Raw genomic sequence first — 26,015 nt, 5'->3', positions numbered from 1 at the left:
CCAACATGGCATCCCACCCATGGGAGACAGTCCTCCATGAACTTCTCTAGTATTCATTTTCTTCATTAACTTCTCCAGCATGTGTCCTTTCCACAGGGTGCAGTCCTTCAGGAATAGACTGCTCCAGTGTGGGTCTCCCATGCGATCACAAGTCCTGCAGCAAACCTGCTCCAGCGTTGGCTCCTCTCTCACCGGAGCCACAGGTTCTGCCAGGAGCCTGCTCCAGAATGGGCTGTCCACAGGGTCACAGCTTCCTTCAGGGTACATCCAATTGCTCTGTCATGGGGTCCTTCATGGGTATCTGCTTCACTTTGGACTTCCGTGGTCTGCAGGGGCACAGTCTGTTTCACCATGGTCTGCACCGCAGGCTGCAGGGGAATCTCTGCTCTGGTGCCTTCCTCTTCCCCCTCCTCCTTCACTGATCTTGGTGTCCTTGGTGTCCACAGGGCTGCTTCTCTCACATATTCTCACTCGTCTCTTCCAGCTGCTGTTGTGCGGCAACTTCCCCTTCTCAGATATGTTACTCCAGAGGTGCTGGTTACTCTGAGCTGATGGGCTCAGCCTCGGCTACCAGTGAGTCCACCCTGGAATGGGCTGGCATTGACTCTGTTGGACATGGGGGAGGCTTCTAGCAGCTTCTCACAGAAGTCACCCCTGGAGCTACCCTCCTACCAAAACCTTGCCACACATACCCTTCCCCAACACAGGGGAAGGGAAAAAAGCCAAGAGAAACCCACCCTCACTACAGAGGGATATCTCTACCACAGGATTAAGCTTAAGTCTTGCAGCAATAATTTAACTATTGATTGTCATTTCTCTCAAATAAAATGAATTTATTTCTATAACTGAAAACTGTAGATCCTCTTAAGACCTCAGGGACAGAGGGTGAATTGATCCTACATAGGTGAGTTTTTCCTGTATGTTGTCGTTTAACCCCAGTGAGCAGCTAAGGCCTACACAGATAGTCACTCACTCCCACCCCAGTTGGATGGCGAAGAGAGTCAGGAGGGTAGATGTGAGAAAACTCTTGGGTTCAGATAAAGACAGCTTAATAGGGAAAGCAGAAGCGGATGCGTGCAAGCAAAGCAAAGTAAGGAATTCATCCACTACCCATCAGGTGACAGGTGTTCAGCCATATCCAAGAAAGCAAGCCTCTATCACGTGTAATGGTTACCCAGGAAGACAAATCCCATAACCATGAATATTTCCTCTTTGCTCCTGTTTATCCCATCTTGTATTGCACAGCATGACACCGTATGGTGTGGGGGATACCCCTCTGGTCAGTTGGGTCAGCTGTCACAGCTGTGTCCCCTCCCAACTCTTTGTGCACCCCCAGCCTGCTCACTGGCATCTCGTTGTGAGAAGGCCTTGATGCTGTGTAAGCACTGCTCAGCAATAACTAAAACTTCGGTGTGCTATCAATGCTGTTTTGCTCACAAATCCAAAGCACAGCACCATAGAGCTACTGTGAAGAAAATCAGCTTTACCCCAGCCAAAGCCAGGGCTGTGTACCTTCCAAAGAGTCCAAACACAGCAGTAACAACCATGTATGAAGTTACAAGTTAGATTTCAGCAAAAATATTTGAGAAATAGCTATCAAATTTTGTTTCTTGATTCCAAACTGAAAAGAAAAAATTAATGTTGTCTTCGTCCAATGGAGTGAGCAGTGTATTTTATCATAATATGGGTACAGCTGCAAAGCAAAACAACAGAATTTTGCAAGTATTAAGGAACAGATTTCTTTTCAGACTTGCTGCATTTAGCCTGACTTTGAAAATGAACAGGGGTAATTAGCTATCATTCAAGAATTCACATCTTGAAATAAGCTTATATGTTCATATCTACTTTGAATTATAGTTCCTCCAGGTGTGATAAGTATATTGTTATTACACAGTCAAAAGAAAATAAAAATCTTCTTACAGGCTTCTTCCATCAAAAGTTCAGATCAGGTTTTATTTTCACTAGAATTTCTTCCACTGGAAGTCAGTGTCTGATGTAGTATAACAAAATATGCAGCAAAATTCAGCTGAAACGAGAAAGGCACCTCTTGAGACTCAGATCTTTAAACCCATAAATTTGGGTTTAATAAATCCCATAATTTTGGAGGGAGCTCTGTTGTCTGAGTTAATACTCCTCTGCACAGATACAGAGCAAGGAGCAGACAACTTGAAACTTCCATCTGTTGGACAAAATAAATGTCTCATGCAGCCATATATCCTTGCTAAACATTTGAGTCTTTTTTCAATTCTTTCTAATTTTGACTGCTAGATTTATGTCATAAGACACAATCCATTTTGTATTTGAAAGCTACAATGTGCAATTAGGAACATTTTCTCTCTGATCTTAATTTGTCTGTCTCACTTTTCCAGGCTATTAATCTGTCGTAATATCCCACTCTCATTAAACTGCTTTGCATACAAGGCTATTAAAGTACTTCTGTATAGCTACATTAAAGGTTTAAATGCATTATGATTATTTTGTAAAATAAAGAATTGGGAGTCTTCCTGCCTTCAGGGGAACATTGGTTCTAAATTTCAATTAGACATTTCAGTTTAAACTCTTAAGCCCTGTCCTGAATCTATGCTTCTTCCTCTGGTGCACAGAAAAAGCCTCCATAAATAACAATAACAGCATAAAAAGCAGATTCAGCCTTGGGCAGAGGCTAGCTCAGCACTATGTTATTTTTTAACAACATCCTGGTGCTATGCATCTGATTCTCTTCTTCAGTCTTTAGCCAAGTGGCTTTGATGCTTTTAGTTTGAACTCTGTAGTAGAGCACAGTATGCACTACTGCAGTGCATTTCAAGTAACTTTGCAACCAATGCATGGAGGTTAACAGCTGGTAATTGGAAAACACTAAATGAACTGGCTGACATCTTTAAGAACTACTACAAATGGGGGTCATGGTAGTAGTGGAGATGGTCAGATCCTAAAGTTTCATCCAAAATGCCATTGTAAGTAGTTAGGCATAGTAAGAATTATAAAGGGAATGCTCATAAGTGAGTTTACAAGCCATCAACATTTTGGAAGTCTTTATTGTACCCAAGGGAGATGTTTGACATGTAACTGAAGTAGAAAATCTGCAGTAGCACATACATCATTATAATAGCAGTAGTTCACAGCTTAAGAAAATGATCATAACTTCTCAGAATACTCCAAATGTCTTTTCAGTTTTCTTCTTAATTTTTTTCATGTATCATTCTGTCTCTGAGTACATGGGTTGATACTTCATAGGAGATTTGTAACTCAGTGATAGCAAAGCTGGTTAACTGACACAATTTGCCCTGCCCCCCCCCCCCCCCTGCCATGAGCAGTAAGGAACCCCAGAAAGATAAAAGTACTTCACTCACACATGATATAACAATGCCTTTGGCTCTTGTTTTAACATAACGTTGAATAATTTGGTTTCTATCTGGATGTGTTTTTCATGTGTATTCAGAAAGTCTAGCTTTATAGATGGCTTTCTCTTCTATAAGCTGTTAAAGATGTTCATTTGGTAATGCAGCTTTAAAGTCTTCACCTTCAAAGAAACGGTGTAACTCCATCACGGCTTTGAAGGCAACATCACAAGAAATAGTGTGTGCCATTAGCCAAGAGTGGAAGGATGAAAAGCATGGCATTCTTGCTGAAGGACAAAGCTGTGCCAGCCTTGATGAAGAAGGTAATGTGTTTCAAATCCACAGCCTAAACAATGTTTCTAAAGGAATTTAATATAAACTGTAGAAGCCCTATAACTAGAAAGCTTCCAGTCTGGCTCATCTTTCAAAACTTCACTCAGGTTATTCTCATGGAGACAGTTTTTGGTCATATGGTAGAGTGGACCTTCAGGAGCAAGAGGAAGTCAGAATCAAGGTTATAGCATGATGTTAATCTTTTGGATTTTGGGGGCTCCTGAAAGAATTTATCTACCCTAGGTAGCAGATTAAGGCCAGAGCCAGTCCTATTGTTTTCACTTGCTTTTGAGCAAACATATCACATGAAGTATTTTGAAGTTCAGGTCATTGTTCCCAGAGTCTATTTGAGGAGATACAGTCTTTGAACCTTTCAGAGCTCACCTGCACCCACGCTCAAAGGAGAACCAGCTGCCTAGCCCCACCTGAGAATTGGACCTCTTGTAGTGTGAGACTAGTCACAGAACTTAGATTTCATCAGATATTCATACTACTTAAATATTTTTAATATTTGACCTTGGTGTTGCTCTGTATTCTGCTGAACATACTAGCTAAAAACTGAATCTCACCCTGTAATGCAAATGATTGTGGGTATAACCATATGAATATTACAGTCTCATCAATTCAAATGTTACAAGAAGCTCCGAAAAGCTGTTGAGACAGCTTGAGACTATGAGGTGCCACACACTTATATAGATTCTTGGATTCAGTTTGAAATGAAGTTTTCAATGCTGTTCCTTATTTTTGTGTGTGCAGTACTAGGTTCACACCACCGGCCAGATCTAGTGCCAAGCACTCAATCTCTGTTTGAAGCGACTTCCCTGGCAACCACAATTTCTTCTTCTTCCTTGAATGTAGATGAGCATTGTCAACGTGATCAACCTCTGCTCTATTCTAGCAGGTAAAGGCTGTATATGTGGTAGAGGATTCACCACTATTTTGCTAAGTCTGACCATGGGTGCAATAGGAGGGGGCTCTATGAAAGAAAAAGTAGAAGGGGCAAGTGCCTCAGTAGCTCATTCTTGAACCTCTCCAGTGAAGGAAGGGTTCTAGAAGCCCATAGAATTTGTTATGTATTTGTTTGTTATGTGTTATGATTGGGGTCACAAATGAGAAAAGGTAAGCACAACAAAAAATGTTAATAATACACTTCGTATTTTTTGTCGTGTTCCAAAACTAACCTGGGCATTAAAAACTTACTTAGGCCTTAGTCTGTGCCATAAACCAAACTACATTAATATCAGAGTAGGAAATACTTACTGTAACTTGTCTGTAGCCTAAAGCAGCTTCAGAAAGCTGTGATGTGCTAGGAAAAGAGACCTGCTTTCAAGTTGATCTTTATTCTGAATGTACAGTTCTGAATGGTCTGCTCTAAGTTCTTTCAAAATGATCGTTTTCTGAAATGAATTTATATGAAACATGGGCATGTAGTGACAGGACAAGGAGGAATGGCTTTAAACTGACAGAGGGAAGATTAGATATTAGGAAAAAAATTCTTTAAGGTTGGTGAGGCATTGGAACAGGTTGCCGAGGGAACTTGTGGATGCTGCAGTCCTGACAGTGTTCAAGGCCAGGTTGGACAGGGCCTTGAGCAACTTGGTCTAGTGGAAGGTGTTCCTGCCCATGGCAGGGGGTTGGAACTAGATGAGTTTTAAGGTCCCTTCCAACCCAAACCATTCTATGATTCTATGAAATTTCACTCATTGGTGTGGTTAGAGCCTGTCTGATTTTGACCCAGGAAGGATAAACCCAAGAAAATCTCAACAGAAGTTGTGCAGATGTTTATGAACTAGATTGACTATGATTTGACTTGTGTTTGAATATATTAGCCATGACTGTCTGACAACATGCGTATACCAGTAAGTCTCGCTGGGAGATTGTCTGGGTGTATGCCTGTGTTTTACCTTGCACACCTGAAGTGTGCTGTGTTGTGTTGTCTTGCCTGCTTGCAGATCTCTTTACCATATGTTGTACTGCTGGACAGCCATTTCTTTGTGTTTTTGTCAAGAAGGTAACCATTGTGAACTCAAGTACCTTGAATTTTGTTTTAAATAATTTGGAATCCTGAACTACACTGTGTGTGTATAAATTTGATAGACTTACCCATGTGCTGAGTTCTTTACTGTAAACTGCATGTTGTCCAAAATCATCAAGTTGCTTTAAAAGCAATCTTGAGGCAGAAGGATTTTACTTTATATTTAATTTGACTATCTGCATTTTCGTAAGAAGTAAGTTGACTTGATCAATGTAATATTGGCAGCTTCCATTTTCATTAAGTTGAAATGAGTCTCATGTATGTGGCATCTTCCATAGGTCTGATGTTTTGCTATAAAAATTTCAAATGAGGCGTGGTTTGGAGTGTAACAAAGATGAACTTTTAGTTACAGAACCATCACAAGTTGTTCCAAAATGCATCTATACAGGCTTTAGGAAATAAAATTACTAGTGAATACATGTTAATAGAAATGCAGCTCCTTTAATTCAACTTCTGTCAGTCTTGTCCAGGTTGTGACAAAGTTAGCTGTAGGACTTCAGTATTCCATGATCTTTTACCAAGTTTTAGCTTCACTAGAAATAAAGTTATAGAGTAGTGGGATTTTTTATTTGCTTTAAGCACCAAATAAAACTATAGAACTACTTTGCATTAGCATCTGTCAGCAAAGGAGAACTGTGGAGTTGTCTGGATAGAGTTCAGATTTACTGTAAATGAAACATTTCAAATACTCTATTATATTTTCCTGTAAAGTTATTAAAAAATAATTTTAAAATAAAGAAGGTTCGTGGTAGATCTATACTTTGATTGTATGTTTAGACTTGCTTACTCTTCAGTTGTGATTCAGTCAATGAAATAACCTAAAATGTAGTGTGTGTTTTCAGTAATGCGATTACACTGCACATCTTTATCTTACAAAAATCAGATTGTAACTGTAGTGGCTTCAATTCATGTTTGCATACTTTAATCAGTAAAACAGAACACATGCTCTAACACAGCAGACTGCACCAGCATTCATAGATCACAGAATCATAGCTTAAGGTTGGAACGCACCTTAAAGATCATCCACAACTTCTCTGGGCAACCTATTCCAGTGTCTCACCATACTGACAGTGAAGAATTTTTTCCTAATATCTAACCTAAATCTCACCTCTATCAGTTTAAAGCCATTCCCTCTTGTTCTGAGAATACATGCCCTTGTAAAAAGTCCTTCTCCAGCTTTCTTTTAGGCCTGCTTTTTAAGTACTGGAAGGCTGCTCTAAGGTCTCCCTGGAGCCTTATCTTTCTCAAGCTGAACAAACCCAATTCTCTCAGCCTGTCTTTATAAGAGAGGTGCTCCAGCCTCCTGGTCACCTTCATGGCCCTCTTCTGGACTCACTCGAGCAGGTCCACATCCCCCTTGTGTTGGGGGCCTCCGAGTTGGATGCAGTACGGCAGGTGGGGGTCTCACGAGAGCAGAGTAGAGGGGGAGAATCACCTCCCTCAACCTGCTGGTCATGCTCCTTTAATGCAATCCAGGAGAAAGGTGGCTTTTTCTATGTCTTGTGTCCAAAAAAAAAGAACCTTTAGTAGTCAGGAATTCTGCCATGGGGGCTGACCAACTAATATCCTTGCTTGTCTAGGTATATGCTCCTCAGCTTTTCTTCTTACCAAGTACTGGTTTATGTCTCACCAGTAGGTATAATTCATGTACGTACTTCTACTTCCCTGTCATGAATTGAAGATTAGTTGAAGATTGGCTTCCCTGTCATAGCTAGTGGCTTTCATTTAGGATTTGAGAAAGCTGCTAAGCATGCTCTGCCTTAAAATAATTTCCCCAAGATTATTCTGGACACTTGCAGTTTTGTACCCACCTCTGCTTCTGCATCAGTACAACATACTTCTTCCTTCTTCATGACTCTAAATAATATATCCAGCTGAAGTTTTGTTTATGCTTTTATGGTACATTGGAGGGACTTCAGTCCTTCAATGAGAAAAACTGGCAGGGAAATAAAAACACACACACACACAAAAAAAAAACCCAACAAAAAAACTCCCAAAACCAAAACATGCTACAACTCTACATTGAGTTGTAGCTATCTTAGATTCTTCTTGCTGGAATTTTGCTTGTGAGTATTACAAATAGTGTAATGCAGGACTCATCACTTTGCCATTTGTCTCTGATGAACAGAAAGCCTGGAGCAATCTTTGAAACAAAGCCTGAATGAATTATTTGTTTAAAAATGTGAACCTGCTTTCAGTCTTTAAATATGTAATTAACTATGACATTCTGCTTCAGATTATTTAATAGAATTATTTTGGCATCATATTCATTGGGCTTTTTCCTTCTCTTTCAGTCTCCTGGCATAAGGTAGAGAGTATACAAATTTCTTATAACCAGTCAGAAACCTCTGGCTTAGGGTATTAAAGGGAGATAATCCTGCGTGCATAGTAGTAATACAGAATCTCTATAGCTCATTAATTTCTATTAATGCTAATGAGCAGTATGTGCCTATGGCAGTGAGAGGACAGGTGCTGTTATTTGCCTTGTTCAAAAGAGAGCAGTAATACTTTTGGATACGCCAAAGCAGATGCATTATGTTTAACTGTTTTGTTTTGTTTTTTTAAATTACCCTCTGTTTCTACCAACCATGAAGGTAATTATGCTTGAAGGAGGGGGAAATGGCATTTTGTATGAGAAAGGAGCTCAGCACCATCTCTCCTTGAGGGTGCTCTGCACTCATGGTATGAAGCAAGAAACTGCAACCCATGTGGTTAAGCAATCAGAGGTGTTGCTGAGTCAGAGACAGCTCCTGAGGCTGTATCATGCGAGGAAGGTTGATATATCAGGGATTATTTTTATAGCAGAAGTGACAACAGATTTTTACGCCCTCCAGGTAGAGTTCTCCTAGTAAGTACTCATGAATTAAAGATGACAGATCTGAATGTCCTGAGCTGTATGCCTGTTGTCTCAGCTGACATTACTTTTACAATTGCAAAGAGCTGAAGGAAGTGAATGCTTTACAGGTGCATCTGGAAATGTTTTAAACTGGAGTTTCAAGATTCAACAGAAGTCTCTCTCCAGTGTATCTTTCAGCAGGTCTCATGGCTTCCAGTCACAAATCCAAACAAAATCCCATGATGCATAAAGGGGTACTTCACCTCTGTATCTTTAGATAAATGCCAAGATAATGAGGGTTGTAGAACGAGGACTTAAGAGTTCTGATACATTTGAGCCTATGAAAATAATCTATATGAAATCTAATTCTTGTTTCTCTTTATGCATGCTGTATCTCTATTCTGTAAAATGTTATGGACTTCTGCCTTCTCTTTCCTATTCTTTCTGCTTTCTGTTTACTTTTCAATTATTTGTTGCCATACCTTTGCACTGCTGTTTTTCAGTGGATACCACTTGCAGGTTAGGAAAGCTTTGAGTTGTGGGGTTTTATTCTTACACAGGCAAAGCTTCCTAAAATGTTCAGACTTTAAACTGAAATGTCCCATGACTTGCATTCTATCAAGCAAACTTTTCAAAGACAGCTTATAAAATACAAGTAAAATTTTCTGCTGTTTTTGTCAGTGGAAGGGATTTATAGGTATTAGTTTTTCTGTTGTAAGGAATACTTAATCACACCTTTGGCCAGTCTGGTTTTCTATGCACAATCTTTTGCGTCAAGCTTAAATGTCTGTTCACCACCACCCTTAGCTTATGAAGCTTAGACCAATTTGTCTGAATGTGATTCAGAGTAGATTAAATTCATGCAAACTTCATGAAAATAAACAGCTAAGGAGAGGAAAAAGACTTGAGTGCTCTCATCCTAGAAGCAGATACACTGAGACACAGGGGAAGTCCCCATGGGAAAGAAAGAAAATTTTACTATGATTGAAGTAACCTGTAGTTGTGACTTAAACAAAAACAAGGCTTTCCCAGTTCTTCCGTGATGGAATTACTTTTGCATCCTTTTTTCTTTTTTTAATTAAGAAGCAAGATAAAATAGACTGCTTTACCAAGAGGAGGGCAACAGCACAGTTGAGCACATTCATTGTGGGCAATCATAATTTTTTTTTCTTAGCTTTTCTTTCTTTTTCAGTCTAAATATTAAGGATGAGAACTCAGTGCACTGTTGAAATTGTTCAAAACCTGTGTTCCACCAAACTGCTCTTTCTGATAAACTATGTATGTAGGGATTTCTCTTGTTCTCTCCTGTGCTTTCCCCCTTCCTCTCCTCCAATTTGTGTTTGCCCTACCAGAAGCCTGCATAAAAACTGGTGATCAATGCCACTATGATGATGCTGTTGCAGAAATTTGAACTTTCAGTTAACGTCTGCTGGCAGCATGTGTGTTGCTGCCAAGAGATTAATTATGATATTATTTTTTTACTCTTGTGCAGAAGTTCTATGTGCATGTCAGTTTCAACTCATTTAATTTAGAAAAAGTTGGAAACAATGTGGTTATTGATAAGAGAAAAAAAAGCTGATTTTTTTTTTTTTTGTACTTGAAATTTAAAATTATTGTTCAGTTAAATACACAGTGTTATGTTAAATGTTAAACTCCAGTGGTAATAGTAGTTATTTAATACATAAGCAAGCAAATGTTTCCTTGACTGAATTTGCCCCTCTGCATGCAGCTTTTCATATTCCATACTCATCCTTCTAAGTCTAATTTCATTACCTTATCTTTTTCTGGTGAGGAGGATCCAGAGCAGCTTCTCAGAACAGACTTCAAGTGTACATCCCTCCACGGGCTGATAGATGTTCGTGTGTACCTGTTGGTGGATTTGGCTGTTACTAGTTAGTATTTCATAATCTAGACTGTGTTCCTAAATTCTGATTGCTTACACCATCTCTTTTTGACTACAAACGTACATCAGGTACAAAAATGACAGGTCTCATGATTTTAATTGACACCTACAAGGTGGATAGGTTTGTTAGTCATGGGAAAATTCATGGGCTTATTGTGATCTTTACTGATTCACGTGTCATGGTTTGCCATTAAAGAGAATGTAACAGATTCACTGTCAGACTCCTTCCATTGAAGCAGTATTTAGAAGATGAGAGGTATCTGTTGTTTTCTCAGGTCTGTGGTTTTGATGCTTCTCAACAGTGTTATTGAAATATTACAAGGGAGTTTTACTATGTTTGACCTACCTTTTTTTTTTTTTTTTTTGACAGACATGTAATTTACAAACTGAAATGCTTTAGAAGTTATATAATACTTCACCATTGTAAACACTGGATTAATTAATGCATTTAGTTCAACAGGTCCATTAATACCTGTTCTCCCTGTTCACATTTATATGTATGCAGAACAAATTTTCTGCAACAGTTGATACTGAGTTGTACCTTAGAACAATAGTTTTACTGCTCATTTGTCCTAAAAGACATTTTTCTGACCAACTTCTATATGCAGAGATTTGAAAGACCAAAACTTGTGATGCAACAGGCTGATAATTTTTTTCAAAAGCTTATATAAGAGTTTTAAAACACATTGGACATTGCAAATGTGCTGCTATTTAGGGGATAAATATTGTGGGATATGCTATAGGAGAGCATGTTTGACATCCAAAGTTAAACATCAAAGCCTGTTTTTATTACAACTCGTCACGTCCAGGGAGACACAGTGGCTTATTCTAATTCATGCCTGTTGTATTTTGGCATTCTCTGAAAAAATCTCATAATTATATTCCTACAAGAGCTGTTCTTCAAACTGCAGGAGGGGAAGAAAAAAAACCACACACACACAAAAAAAAAAAGCACAGCAAAAAAAAAATCCCACAAAAACCATCACAACAGACAACTGAAACACAGATCGAACTTCTGCTTCGGTCAGTTGTTGCTACCTGGCACTTTTTCTGCCATTCTTCAAAGGCTGTGCAATCACTTGGAAAGGAGACTGAAGAGTTCTACCTGTCCTATGGGCTGCCTTGCAAGTAGACACATCAGGATGAGGCATATTTGCTTTTCCATGAAGAAAACATTTCCCAAAGTGGACAGTGTTCTTTTAAATAGAGAAAAACCTCCTGTTCCTGAATGTAAAGTGTATGCAAGAAAGCTGTCTTGCAACAGTTTTCCTACTGTTTTCCTTTTAATAATTCTTCATGCACAGATGAGCCTTACTTGCAGAGTTTATCTCTAATTATTCAATGTGAAAGTCACAGCAGCAAGGAGATTGCTATCTGCAAATAAGTTGTGGATCCTTTGACTGTAAGAAAAATGGTGGATTGATACCTGCTTTGTTTCATTCTCTTCTTTCATGCCTAATGTTCAAGGGACTTCAGCCACTGCTGGTTTTCTGTATGTGAATTACTATACCTTTGTACTTTCTTCTGTCCCCTTTCTCCCATTTATTTCTGTATGTTAACATACATATTTTATATATTATTTGTATCTCTATATTAATTTTTTTCTTAGGAAGTTTACTACTAAATAGCCAAATTGTGACATTTATAGGAGTTTCTCTTTGACTTCTCTTAACATGCTGGATTTGCTTCAACCCTCATTTTCTGCCTGACTGTATAGTGTATTTCTGTAACAGGTGAGAGGAAAAAAGAGGCACACTCCAAAGGGGAGATAATTTTGTCTTTATTCTGTGTTATAGCTAAAACCCAGTAGTTTAAGAATCCCAAAACCAAGTGCTGAGCTCACATTGCTATTGTTTGCTATCCACAGCAGGCTGTGAAGCAACATAGATTATAATGTAATAAACTAAGAGCAAAAAAGAAGCGCCATGCCTTCTAATGGAAAAGAACAGAAGAGAGGAAGAAAAGTAAACAATAGTACAAGGAGTAGGTCGTAGTCTTCTGATACATGCAGGATGTAAAACATAAAAAGCCACTAGTGTTAACTGCAGGATCCTCACCTCATCTTGCGTACAGGGTCCAGAGATTTTCTGAATGTGAAAGAAGTTAGTTATAACAGCAGTAAAGGTGACAGTGATGTGTCCCAATATGTATTTGAAAGGAATAACTATTTCAAGTTTTTTTGCTTCTAAACCAAAGCTGATGCAGAAACAAAAGCCAGGTATACACCACAGCGTGCTCAACTTGCTTTAGTAATGCAGAGCACTGTTTTCCACAAGGAACGGATAGCCCCTGGGTTTGCATATTTTCATAGCAGTAGCGGTTGCTCACTGTGCATGTATGTCATGTGGTTTTCATACATGGGCCTTTGCACAATCAGAGGCCTAACCTGTGCAACAGCAGAGGTCAAAATTCTGCAAGCAAAAGTGACTCTCTCCTCCCCTCACCCTTCCCTTTTGCCAAGAGTAGTATCTTTGGTGGCAGAGCTTATTTTGTGATAACACATAGTCTCCATATAGAAACAGCCCATTTATTCCCTTCCTGTCTGTCCTCCCCCCTTCAGTAAAATGAAGCATTGGCAAAAAACTGATGTGACCAAAAAGTTGCTTGATAGAATATTAGTAATGAATGTGAGAAAGTAATACCAAGTCAGTGGGACCTGGATCACCCTCGGAACAAAAAAAATAGTCTTACAACTGAAAAGATGCCTAATACACTATATATTAAAAAGAACATTGTAATGTGGTGAACGTAATACTAATATGACATAAGGGTGACTGATGATTCATTATTTTGTTGAGCATTTGAATTTGTTTTCTACTTTGCATGCTAGCTTTGCCCTTTCTGAAGTTATACCCCAGGTGAAACATAAAATACAAAGTATTGCAAAGGGAGGGGGAAATCAGCCATTTCTGGACAGATGGCTGTAACTATGTTTTCATACCCAGTTATAAGGTAGAATTGTTTGTTTTTCACCTTATGTGTAAATAGGTAAGAACTTAAAATATATCTCTGCAAAAATTACAGCTGAGTTTTCAAGGCAGCCTGGAGTCTGTTAGTTTCTGGCAGCTAGTGAGGGCAAGGGATAATGGGCACCTAAATCCATTAAAACACATTAAAAGTTTCAGCTTTGTGGTTCCAAGTGTGTTTACAAAATAAAGCAGGATTCCTGTGCCCTTTCACATTCTTTCTGAATAGGAGATAACAATCAAATCTATGAATTAAATCATGCAGTGCACCTGCTCTGTAAATACTACTTCCTTGCAGAGCTGTACTATTTAAAGTACACTCCTGTTCTTTTCCCACTTTCCCTTTTGAACGGTTATATACAAGTGATACCGTACTGCATGAGAAAGCCATATGCTACTGTGCCTAATGACTGATTTTTCCCCCCCTATTTTATATTAAGAAATGCTGACAGAATTTAGATGATGTGTAATTTCAAACTTACTTTGAAAATAATGAAATTATCCCACATTTACTGTGACATAGATTCATTCTTTAAATAAGTATCAGAGTTCAGGAACAGCATTAGTTCCTAATAAAATTTTAGTTAATGAAAAGATAGAAACTGTGGTTTGTATATGAAAGTCAAATATGAGCTGCCAATTACCTAGCCATTGTCAACATACCCACACTTGTCCATTTACATTCCTTCTTTTCAAGTATTTGAAGCTTTTACGTTTGAGAGAAACTTAATTTAAAATTTACAGCTACAGCTGAGCTCTCTGTAACTTATATTTTTGGTTCACTGTAGTCTCCCTTCTCTTTGCAGTAAGAGCTCTTTGCCTTCGAGTTCAACATTCACTTTAGAAGACAGTGCCATCTATTTGACTTCAGAACAGAGCACCCTGGAAACGGAAAATGATAATGCTTCAGTTCTGGATGTCTACTTAGTAAGTTGTCAGACTCTTTCTGATGAGCTTTTTCGCCTGAAATTCCTTTGACTGTGGCTCAGCAGGTAACTAAAATACATGCTTCACTTCAAGATGCAGGGGTTCATTGAGGTATTTATTAAATGGGACATATGCCTAAGTACGTTGCCAAAGCAAATCCTTAAAGAAGCTACATGCCTATTAATTGTGTTAATAATGAAGTATGCCAAAATGCCTTTCAGTTTTTCTCTAGTGGTAGGATTTCTTTTCCTATTATTTGTTTTCCATATGATGGGGGGAGGAGGGAGGGAGAAGCAAACAAAGAAACAAAAAATTAAAAAAAAAAAAAATCTTTCCATGTTGAATATTCCAGTATTCCACAATGTAGAAATTAATTTTTTTCAGCAAGTGAAGTTCTGTGTTTATATCCCTGATTTTGAAGCCAGTGAAGTAGAGCTAACCATGAAGTGCATGAATGGCTCACATTTCTGCTGTGAATGGTTGTCCAGTTGTGGTAGCTGGAATATGATTAAAAATATATCTTTTCTGTTTTGGTTCCTAGTGAGCAGTGCATGTGACTGCTGAAAGATAAGCTCAAGTCTGTATCTTTGTTCGTCTTCATATCACCCATGTGTTATAAATTCCCTTGGTATCTACAGTTCACATTCAACAGGTACCAAGGACGTAGGCACCCAACCTGAGTTACAGTTGAGTGAAGTTTTGTGCACCTGACCTTTTTAGGCCGTTTTGAAAGTCTCAATATAAGTATGGGAGGGAGCGATGTTAAGTTTTTTCCCACAAAGGTTTGGGTTTCTAAAGCACAAATTGAACATTCTGGTATTATCCTAGCAATATTTTCTATTTTCATAAATAAATGCCTGTGACTTTTGTGGCAAGAACTGTACTAGAGAGGAAGCATCAAGAAGGGAAGTCAGTTCATGAGGTTTGTAATAAATGTTCAGTGTGCTGGCATGGTTATATAATGAAAAAATATCTTAACTTGCTTATTTTCAGTCACTTTGCTAATCCTTTGATGTCCTTGTCTTCTGCTTCTTGGAGAAATTTTAGTCCTCGAGTAAATTAAGGGCTATGAATTTTTGATCCCATGAATGAATGAAAAAAGAAAAAACCCCAAACTATTGTAGTAAAATAGCACTGTGTTAACCTACCATTAAAAAAAAAAAAAAAAAGTAGAAAAAATGGCATTTTTTGGAACAGTGCTGTGTAGAAATTCAGAAAAGCAAGTAAGGAAGGGTAGAGCAGAGATTGTAAAAAGAAGTTCCTACAGGTAATAGCATTGGGTTTGGGGTGTTACATTAATGGAACACTGTGCAAACTCACACTGTGCAGCTAATGTCAAAATTGAGATTTTACCTGGTAACAGCAGTAATTTTTGTTCCAGGGCACTGGTACACAGACATCTTGAGTTTGCAACTGAAGGGCTGGTCTGGGCCCAGAGTTCCTCAGTTCTGAACAAAGACCAGGTTCAGCAAACCTGCATTTTGTGAACCTGCCACTCTAAGCAGAACTGTTAGGAACATCCTCAAATCCAAGTGTACTTTAAAACTCCATTGGTTTATTTTCTCGTAAGTCTTTTAACCCAGATAATAACTTAAGAAATCTAGCTTTTATCAATAAAATATGACTAGCCATGATCTGCACTGAGCACTAAGAATAAGCCAATCTAAATTATTTCCAAATATTCTAGCACCATACAGTGGGAAAAAAACCCCGAATATTCCATAAAAAGAATTTTAATTTTTAATTAAAAAATGCAGCAAGATATAAGCAGATATGTAAAGTGGTTGGAAATTTGCAATGTTTCTCTGCAGAGAATTAAAACATTAAAGAGTTCTTCCTTTATGAATATGTAATACAATGATGGATCAGGTACTTAGAAGCAACAGATGCAATCTGAGATAAAAAGAAAGTGTCCTGGATGTAAGCCAGCAATAGAGAAGGTAACATTCTTTTATTTAGTATTTAGCACTTTCATGTAGAAATCCACAAAAAAACCCCAAAACATACAATCCCCCAAAACAAACAAGCATATAAAAAAAAAAACCAAACCCAAAAAACCAAAACACCACAAAAAAGCAGAGTAAATTAGTGTTTCCTTCTTACTCTGAAAACAAACGTAGTTTATCAGCATCATCAGCTGATATATAAGCAGAAAACCATTAAATACCAGCAAACACTGTTGAACACAAAAGTGTACTGTGTTCTATGGAACTTGATTAGTAGGTAATATAAACCCAGTCCTGCAAAAGTTTCTTAACAGGTATCAGCAAGTGCAGCTGATCCTGAAGACCTTAGTCCACTGTTATTAAGGACTGGTACCTAAAATGGAGGAGCTTGGAAGTGGTAATTTCACTTAGAAAGTAAGGAATAACTTAAAAGTCACCTTGTGCCTTCTGTTCTGCAGTGAATCCCAAATTCTTTGACTGAGCTTTCTGTCCCTGAAAAAGCAACATGTGCAGTTATGAACTACCTCACTGTGTTTGCTTAGCCTATCCCTGAAATTACTTATAAAAGTAACTGACATATTATTCTGACAAACTACAATACCAGTAAAATCAGAGTAGTAAAGCTTAAAAATTATTTTAATTAGTTCACTGCAAATAGGCTTAATTTCCTTTACACTTACAATGGAACAAAAATATGCATATAAATAGCACAGTAATAAATTCTGAAGTTTGCTGCATTGTGGTGCTGCACATCTTAAGTCATCTGGTGGTAAACATAGGATTTAAATAAATAAATATATGCCCTTGATATAGGATTTCATTAAAGAACTATTTTGCTTGAAGAATACTTCTGTATATTTAACTATAATGGAAGGTTCTGATGTCATACAGAAATTGTTACATAGAAATACAGCATTGCCTCCTGTTATTGAACAAAGGGCTCACAAAATCTGTATATAATTCAGAAGTCACTACCACTGAAAATACAGCTGCAAATGATTGATAAAGACTTCAGTGAAATAAAAGAATGGAACAACTGTAGCGATGTGCAAGCCCAGTGTATTTGGAGTCTGGTTAGTGTAGCTATGACTTGTGTCACGTGAATTGCATAGATAATATTATTACATTTAGAATTACTTAATGTTGTGGTTTATGTCCAAATATGAATTTTATTATAGGATTCTGAAGTCCTAAAACATCACTGGAGATTATTTTTGCATTTCAAAGCTGCTGTAGATGCACAGATAAGCAGATTTACAAATATTGGTCTATAAAATGCTGTTTAGAAGCTGTCAAACTGTCTGGGTGGTCTTACTTTTCAGTGTTCTTCATCTTTTCTTCTGTTCTCACTCTTGTAGTTCTTTATTAAAGCCTGTCTCTTTGAGCATTTCCTAGTTCATATTCAAACTCCGATAAAACTTTGGCTAGGGGATTGTACTTCCACCATAACTACATATTCTAATGCCCAAGGCCTTTAATGTAGCATATGAGGAAATCAATCACATCAAAACCATACCCATGAAAAGAGAACTGGAGCACAAAAATGTTCTGATACAAGCCTCCAGCAGGCTTAAACACTGTAAATCCCTTATATACCCAGTCTGAGACATCTCAGTCATTACAGGAATGCATCCTGTAGTGTCATTTGTTCATTATTTATCATTTTGGACCAAATTATACAGCCAAACTCAGTTTTTATCACAAAATAATGTTTCTTATATCTGCAATGAAAATAACCTCAAAGTTGTGCAGCGGTTACACAGTTGCTTAGAGGATCATATCCTGCACCTCAAAATAGATGGGCTTTTTCCAGAATAGTATGCACAGAACTGGACTGTACCTGACACAGAGTTGAACATCTGAAAATCCCACCTCCTTAAAATGGCATCTGTACCATGAACAATGTTTCTGTGACTGACTCACACAGTTAGCAGCTGATACAAGTTTCTGTCAGGTCTGTTTTCTCCAACTCTCTTATGCAAATTTTGCTGATATTTTTTCCATTACTGATCCTTCTGAAATACTCTGGAAGGACCAGAGGAAAGACAGCAAGAATAAACTGATCATAAATACATTATGTAATTAGTGGAATAGTATAAAGCCAGCATCAGCAATACTGCTAGTCTCCTTTGAGAGTAGAAAGTAGTGATGAGGCCAGAGGATCTGAAGTTGTGCTGAATGACCATTATGTCTGTGAAAAATTGAACTGGTCATTCTGATTTGAGCTTTCCGCCAGAAACTAGATGCTGCTAGTACTAATTTTGACTCATTTATCTTGGCTTCATAAAACATTATTTTGTTTATTGGCATTAGCATTTTTCAATTTTTTTTTTTTTGCCAAACTGATTCTTTAATTTTTTTTTTAATCCTTCTTATCCTTATGTCATATTCTTTTTAAAATATTCCTTCAGTTTTACTCATCCATCAGTTTCATTTTGCATATTAAAGTGTTCTGTATCCTGCAAGTATATACTGCTTTGCTCTGTTAGCACATTCAGGTGCTAACATAGCAGTGGATAGGCTTTCACTGCGAGACCACAGCTACCTAGAGAGAGAGAAAGGCCTCTAAGAAATCAGCACTGTGCTCACTAGCATCAGTGATTATGAACACCCTAACACTGGTGCACAATACAGTAACAGCTTTAAAGGTTGCCACAGAACAATAATGAAATATCATTCTTCAAGGTTGAAGGTCTGGTGCTAGAAGTTATAACTAAAATATTGATTTAAATCTACTAGTTACCTTTCTCTAGGATAAGTTTTAAAAATGCCTTTGGATGGTTTTTCTGTTGTTTTTCATAGTCAAGATTAGATTGCTGTTGAACTATTTAAAGGTTAGTTAAATGCTTGTATCAAAAAGCACAATTTAAAGGTGACCTTAAAAGTCTGTTTTATAAATGAGAACTTATGCCTTCATTACATTTTTCATAAGGTTTTAGAGTAAGGTCATTACAGATGTCTTTGATTTGATGCTCCATGTTGGATATATTAGCTGGGATGCACTCAGTCTACTGCAGTATTTTGTTCAGCTGTCAGTTTACCCTTAGTTTGAGTCATAGTGATAAGGTGTTCAGCAAAGACTAGTTTCTCTTCATCTCTGAATCCATTGAGATGCTAAGAATCATAGAATCATGGAATAATTTGGGTTGGAAGGGACCATAAAGTTCCAAACCCTCTGCCACAGGCAGGGACACCTTTCACTAGACCAGGTTGCTCAAAGCCTTGTCCAACCTGGCCTTGAACACTGCCAGGGATGGGGCAGCCACAGCTTCTCTGGGCAACCTGTGCCAGTGCCTCACCACCCTCATAGTGAAGAATTTTTTCCTAATACCTAATTCAAATCTGCCTTCTTTCAGTTTAAAGCTATTCCTCCTCATCCTATCACTACATGCCAAGAAATGATCAACTATTTGTATTGCATAACCACTGCTTCTGTAGGAGATGCTGTAGAAAACTCGAATTGATTAACATTATTACGTGGGGTTTTTGTGAAATAGAATGAACATGATTAGAACATTAGTTGTGCCTGAAAGGTTTTGATTAGGTATGATTTTCAACTGGGAAAGGGCATCATGCGGAACCTAACGGGACTTTCACACGTGATCTACAAAGACTGCTGTTTTGCCCTAACACTTTGAAGTTACATAGGCCCCAGTCAGTTCTACAAGGTAATAAAAGCTGTTGCGAACTGCTGAGTGCTCTCAGTTTGGACTGTCTTCTCTGATGGCCAGTGTGTTCAGCACTTCGCAGCAGCAATCAGTTAGCTCCATTTCATGTATCACAAGTGTACTGCAGTGTCTGTAAAGCTGTAGGAGTTACCAGTGGTACAAGAAGAGACACCCAATACTTTTGATTAGGGGCAAGGTAAGAAAAGAATCACTGCCAAAATGTGCTGCAGTCTGTCTAGGGGAAGAATCATGTTACCTGTTCATAATTCTGTAAGAAAACAAACACAACTCCTGACTTTGCTTGTAATTTCTGTATTTCTAGTAAGAAAGAATACACAAAGAGTAAAACTAAGAGATGTGGCCAAGGTTAATGAAGAGCACTTTCTGCAATCCTCATTTAAGAAGGACGAATTTTCTGAGCCTAACAGATGAAGAGAAATAATCAACTGGATTCATTCTAAGAAGTGTCAAGATCTTTGAAAGGATTGATGGACTTGGTGAAAATGACGTGAAACATTCCACACTCTGCTATCATCTGCTGTTGCTTGCTGAACTGTGAAGAACTGTGTATTCAGGCTGCTTTCTACTGTATTGCCAATCACCTTCTATGGACTTGGAAGTGATATTTTCTTATCAGCTCTCTAGTGGTTTCATTTGCATGCATTCTGTAACTATGCACTATTGTCTGCTTTACCTATTAAAAATAAGCACAGTGATTAAAAAAATTAATTTCATTAGTTTTGATCCTTCAGTTCTAATCACCTAGGTCCACATTAATGGAAATTGGAATCAATGTCATACAAGAGTTAGGGTAAACCTCTGCACATACTATGTGAAAATGAGCCTCTAAAGAAACTGTCACTGCTGGTGAAAAGGAGAAAAACAAAATGTTATTTATAACAAGGCCTTATGTTATGTATATATATTGTCTTTGAAATATTTTTGATTTTAGTTTATTTCTTGTAAAAGAGAAATTATATAATTTATTTAGCAAATACTACTGTAAACTATAGTTTTATTGATGAATAAAATATTTTGTTCTCAAAACTATCGCAGTTGTCAACCTGTTCTTGATCTGTACAGGACTTACTGTTCTGGTATTTCTCGACCTTCGTGAGATGGTCTTGAGAGGCATCTCAAGAGGTATGACAATCACCCTATAAAATGGCATCTCTTTTTGTCTTCATCTACTATCAGGTCTATAATGAAGAGAGGAATCTTGAAATTAGAGCAGAAAAGGCAGTGGAACATACTCAACAGCCATTGCTTCATAAAAACATTTCAGGTTGGGCAGTCATTTTAAGGTTACTTTAGAAACTGTTCTGGTTCCTTTATTTCCCTAGCAGCAGAGGTTTGACCACACACACCAGTGACCATCAATCAAAGGTTTCATGCTTTGATGCAGTGATGTATTTAAAAACTACACGGGTGTCACTTTGAAAGTTTATGAAAATTAGTGGTAATAACATTTCTTCTAGGATTTAGGGTAGCAAACCTGCAGAATTGGCAAAAACAGAATTTGGCACTTCAATTTCTATAATTATGCTTCGTACCTCTGCAGAATTTTTCATTTAATGTTTTGGTGTGGTTCGGGCATTTAACAGTCATTTAACACTGCAAAGGGAAATCCTGTATAGACTATGGAGCCTCCTGGGAAGAATCTTCTCCAAAGCATGTGCACTTACAAGGGTTTTTTTGTTTATTGTTTTTGTTACGTAGGGTGGGTGGGTGGTTGGCTGTTTTTGTGTATGTGTGTGACCAAATGGTTCAACTGTGACGAAAGAGGGATTACAGCTAAGCAGTATTAATGATCAATAACTTGGAACACATTTCTTTCTCTAATGCATGAAATGGTATAAAGCTTCAAACATCAAGGAGTAGAGGAGCTTGTAAGGATGTTTATGTTTCATGCTTAAGTATTCTGATTCTCTTCATCTTGCACTGGTATTTTGCATTGGTAGCACTCTGATGAAAATTTAAAGACTTTTAAACATACCTGTAAAGCTAAGGAGGCAGTGCATGTCAAGTGAAAATAAAATACATACAGAAGGCAGAATCAAATCACTACAGTATTGAAGTAATGTATTGATCTATTTCTCCATGTGTAAACAGATGGAACTTGCCACAGGGAGTAAAATTTAAAGAATTAGGTCACCGATGTGGGCAACCTGTGTGCAGTGGTACCTGAATACTCTGGCCCTCTTTTCCCAGAAGGAAAAAGCACAGGTTGATGTCTGCTTAGAAAAAGGTAGGGAATAACTCCAAATTTGTGTACCTGACCCTGTGAATTAATTACATGGCATTCAGAGGGCAGGTTTTGCCTTTGGTGGTAGTGTGTAACAGTTGTCCTCAATTTAAAACACAAAACAAAAAATCCCAACAAAACAAAAAACAATTTTATGTCTTTGTACTAGAATTTATTGGTTTGAAAATACTGACACCTATCCCAAGATCTGTTTTCTTGTTGCTTTTTCTTATACTTCAGGCAATTTAATTTCATATAACTCAATTTCCCAAACCCTTAACACTAGAGTGATGAAAGAGTAATCAGTAGTGTACTCTACCTATTCTTAGTAGAAGCTATTTGCTGACCCATTTGCAGTGGTGCATGCATCTGCATACAACAAGAAAGGTATTAGCTCTTTCCAGACAGAAGGTAATTGTCCCATTCGAGGAGGACCCGAGCTGGGGAGATTCACTGTGATACCCAGAGTGAAATTAAGACAGAAGAGGCCAAATGCCGCTAATCAAAGAAATTTATTGATTACTTGTCTAAACCAAGTATTTATTTACTATAATAGGAAAATAGCAATAGGAAAGGGAGAGAAAATAGAAAGGAAAGAAATCTAGCCAACAGTCGGGATGGATAGAGTTGCAAGAGATAGTCACCATTATGGACCCAGCAGCATCCTGTTGGTCTGTAGTCTCTGTACTTTGGTGATGAGGGTCCCACCAGCCGTTTGATCACACAGTCCTTTGTGGAGTCTTACCACATTCCTGTGCATGCTCTCAGTCCTGCTGTGGAGCTCACGTGATTACTGCATGATCATTTGCCGTGGCCTGTGCATGCATTGGCAGGTTGGGGTGGCCACCCATGCTCAGGCCCATCCCCAAAAGTGACATGACCGTTTTTGACCTTGGTTGAAACTCGTTTCAGCTGGCTGTTTGTCCCTTATCTGTTAACAGCAGCTGAGCTTGGTTAAACCGTCAAGAAGTCTCGCAAAGAGCTCACTACAACTGCAAACAAGCTTTAAGACAGTCTCCCACAGGCGTGGGGCCTGACCCTGCACCAATATTGCATCTGGAACTGCTTCGCGGTTATTTTACACCAGCCTAAAAAGATACTGATACCGAAGTGCTGTGATATGAACAACATTAACCTAAGGGATGAGGATCCAAATGAAAAAAATTGGTATGTTAAAATATTAATTTAACATATATTTCATTATATGTTCACATATATTAATATGTTAAAATTGCTAACCCCCAAACTCAGGCCCTTTTGAAGTTGTGTGAATGATCCTCACTAACAACCTGTAAAGTTCATGAACTTGAACAACATTGACAATTTTTTTAAAGATTTTGTACGTGAGACTGGTAATACCAGAGAAAATACCCAATCTACAACAATTCATTGATTTGTCATGAACTTAGAAACAAGAGATTAACATTTCCTGTTTAGAGCTGCATATGGCTTTGGATTATTAGAGAAAAATCACTGTGGAACTACCTGGATAATACCTGAAAATATCTGACACTCTTTTTATAGGAATGGCAAGATATGTAAAAAAGCACCAGCTTTTACTAGATCAAATGCTACATAAAGTAACAGTCATTCCTCCATTCTGCCAGCTGCTTTCCCCTCTCCCAGGTATGAAAAGGAAATTTTTTGCTTTACTAACCTATTTTGTGGTCTGATAAAAGTTATTTTTCCGTATAGGCCTTATCTCACTATGTAGGCCGTTATAGCTGCAAACACGTAACTAGTTCCTTCCAGAAGGGGTAAGAGTGTGGCCTGCTCATCAGGGAATTAAAGTATCTTGTATCTGCTCAATGTATAAAAACTTCCCTTGCAAATTGCAGCAAGAACAGAGACTCCTACAAGGTCTGAGGGAAGATACTGGTGACAGAAAACCACACAGGACTCTGCTGGAAAGAGACAAGAGGGTGACTAAGCTAAATAATATGGGTTGAAAGAGGGAACTCTTAACTACGACAGACCTCCAACTCTCAGTTGAAATTCGCACAACCAGCTTGAATTGTCTGTGCTTTTGCTCCTGGGGTTAAGTAGAAAGTAATTTCTCTTTAAAGAAAAAAAAAACTAACCAGATCTTGATGGGAAACTTGACAATTCATTCCCTAAAGCGTTGAATGATGCCATCTGCTTACCTGAGTGAGAGTGGTAGTTTAAACAGTGGTAAGTTTCTTAAAAACTTGTATGCTTTATGTATTTGCAATTTTACTTGCAACTGTGGTATCTTTCAGTCTTGTCCTGTGGAAGGATCTGAAATGAAATTTGTCTGTGCTCCCACAGAACATGCTTTTATTTAAGAAACCTTCTCATCAGAACTATTTTTTATTTCTCATCTCCCTGGTAAGCCTGTTTTTATTTATTTTTTTTTCCAGTTTAAGTAACAATAACAGATGCCGAGCTGAGGCTCTTGACATCTTCATATACCATTAATAATACGGTATCACCAGCATTTAAATAACTCAGTATGAACTAAATTCCTTTCTCTTTCTTCACTGTTTTCTAAAGCACATCGTCAGCAGGTCTATCAAACATATGTCTGCTGTGACAAATAATGTGCTTTATTTTCCTTTTACTGGCTCAGGGTAACATCTTACCTACAGGAGGTAATGGATCAGAATACTTGATAGCACTGCACATAACGCCCTAGAATGGGTCCTCGAGTGGACACTGTATTCTGTAATAATGCATCTTTCCATTGGCGCAGGTATTCACACAGACAAGACAGCTCCTGGACAAACCGCTGGCTGTCATCTCAAGTGATCCGTATTAGCTGCTCACATCAGTACAGTAACCTGGAACGTAGTGATTGCTCAAACTGCAGGTAATGCGAACTGGAGTCTCAACAGGTGTGTGAGTTGCAGCCACTCCAGTTTTGGGGTATGACTCCCTTGTCCAATCAGCCTTTGTAAAGTTTGAACCCAAAATACTAGACCTGGTCCTCGTCCCATTGCTTCTTCTCTGTACTGCTAGTGTGTCCTACAGTTCTTGCCCTAAGTTGCCAAAAAACAGGGAATCCCTGTCTATTATTGCTTAGGTCTGGAAAAATTGTAGATACTGTACTTTGAAAACAGGACAGGAACTATAAAACAGCACAACCACAGGAAGTAGATTCTCATCATGCAGCTTAGGAAATGACTGTGATTACAACACACTTCCAATTGAAAGTATTTTGCTTTGTAGCTCAGGCTGCTAAAATGAGGCTGCTGTCAGTACACGTGGTGTGTAGGAACTGCCTATATGTTATAATCGCTAAAATAGCATCAATAGCAATATAAATAGCAACTTTCCTCTACCCTACCTGGGATTGCTGCTTTTCCTTTTTTTTAAAGCCGTGAATAGGGGGTGGATACCTTTGCTTGTAATTTCTGCCCTTTCCAGGCTCCAGCCTCTTGTACATGGCAAGATCACGTTGCCTAAGCAGGTCCTTGCAGAGCTTCACCCAGGAGCAACTATTCCCTATCCGAGAACAGCAGCTGAGGGGAAGGTGCGCAGGGGCTGCAGTCATGTTACCGAGTGACTTTCACAGCTACTGGTCGGTATGATACCGGTGAGATTCGAGGTCCCCGCGTCCTCCCATGCACGCGAAAAAGTCCGAGCAGTACAGCAGGGCCCAGCACTTTCTCTTTTATAGGCACAGCCTCGCTGCACAAAGCTGGTGCTGAACGGCGGAGTGGGGCCGCCCTCCCTCACCACTGAAGTGACAGGGAAACTGCCACCGCCGGGAAAAGGCACGCGGTGGGGAAAGACCGTACTCGACCCCAGCACAGCTTTGTTGTGCCGGCAGCACAGCACTCCCATGAAGTTTAGCG

The 26,015-nt window shown here is 38.5% G+C and overlaps 1 protein-coding gene across 1 annotated transcript in view; it reads left to right on the top strand.

Moving 5' to 3' along the window:
- PIP5K1B (phosphatidylinositol-4-phosphate 5-kinase, type I, beta) overlaps positions 1–20,997 on the top strand; it is a 51,532-nt gene extending 30,535 nt beyond the window's left edge. Inside the window, exons 10-13 of the mRNA XM_010016754.1 lie at positions 3,506–3,661; positions 4,428–4,572; positions 14,218–14,342; positions 20,275–20,997. Of these exons, the coding sequence (XP_010015056.1) occupies positions 3,506–3,661; positions 4,428–4,572; positions 14,218–14,342; positions 20,275–20,384 (536 nt within the window). The 3' untranslated portion in view covers positions 20,385–20,997. The remainder of the gene's footprint in view (positions 1–3,505; positions 3,662–4,427; positions 4,573–14,217; positions 14,343–20,274) is intronic.
- Positions 20,998–26,015: the final 5,018 nt, after the last annotated feature.

This window comes from Nestor notabilis, unplaced genomic scaffold, assembly GCF_000696875.1.
Source record: "Nestor notabilis isolate BGI_N333 unplaced genomic scaffold, ASM69687v1 scaffold2876, whole genome shotgun sequence".
NCBI classification, from domain to species: domain Eukaryota; kingdom Metazoa; phylum Chordata; class Aves; order Psittaciformes; family Psittacidae; genus Nestor; species Nestor notabilis.
This window is presented reverse-complemented; position numbering and strand designations above follow the sequence as displayed.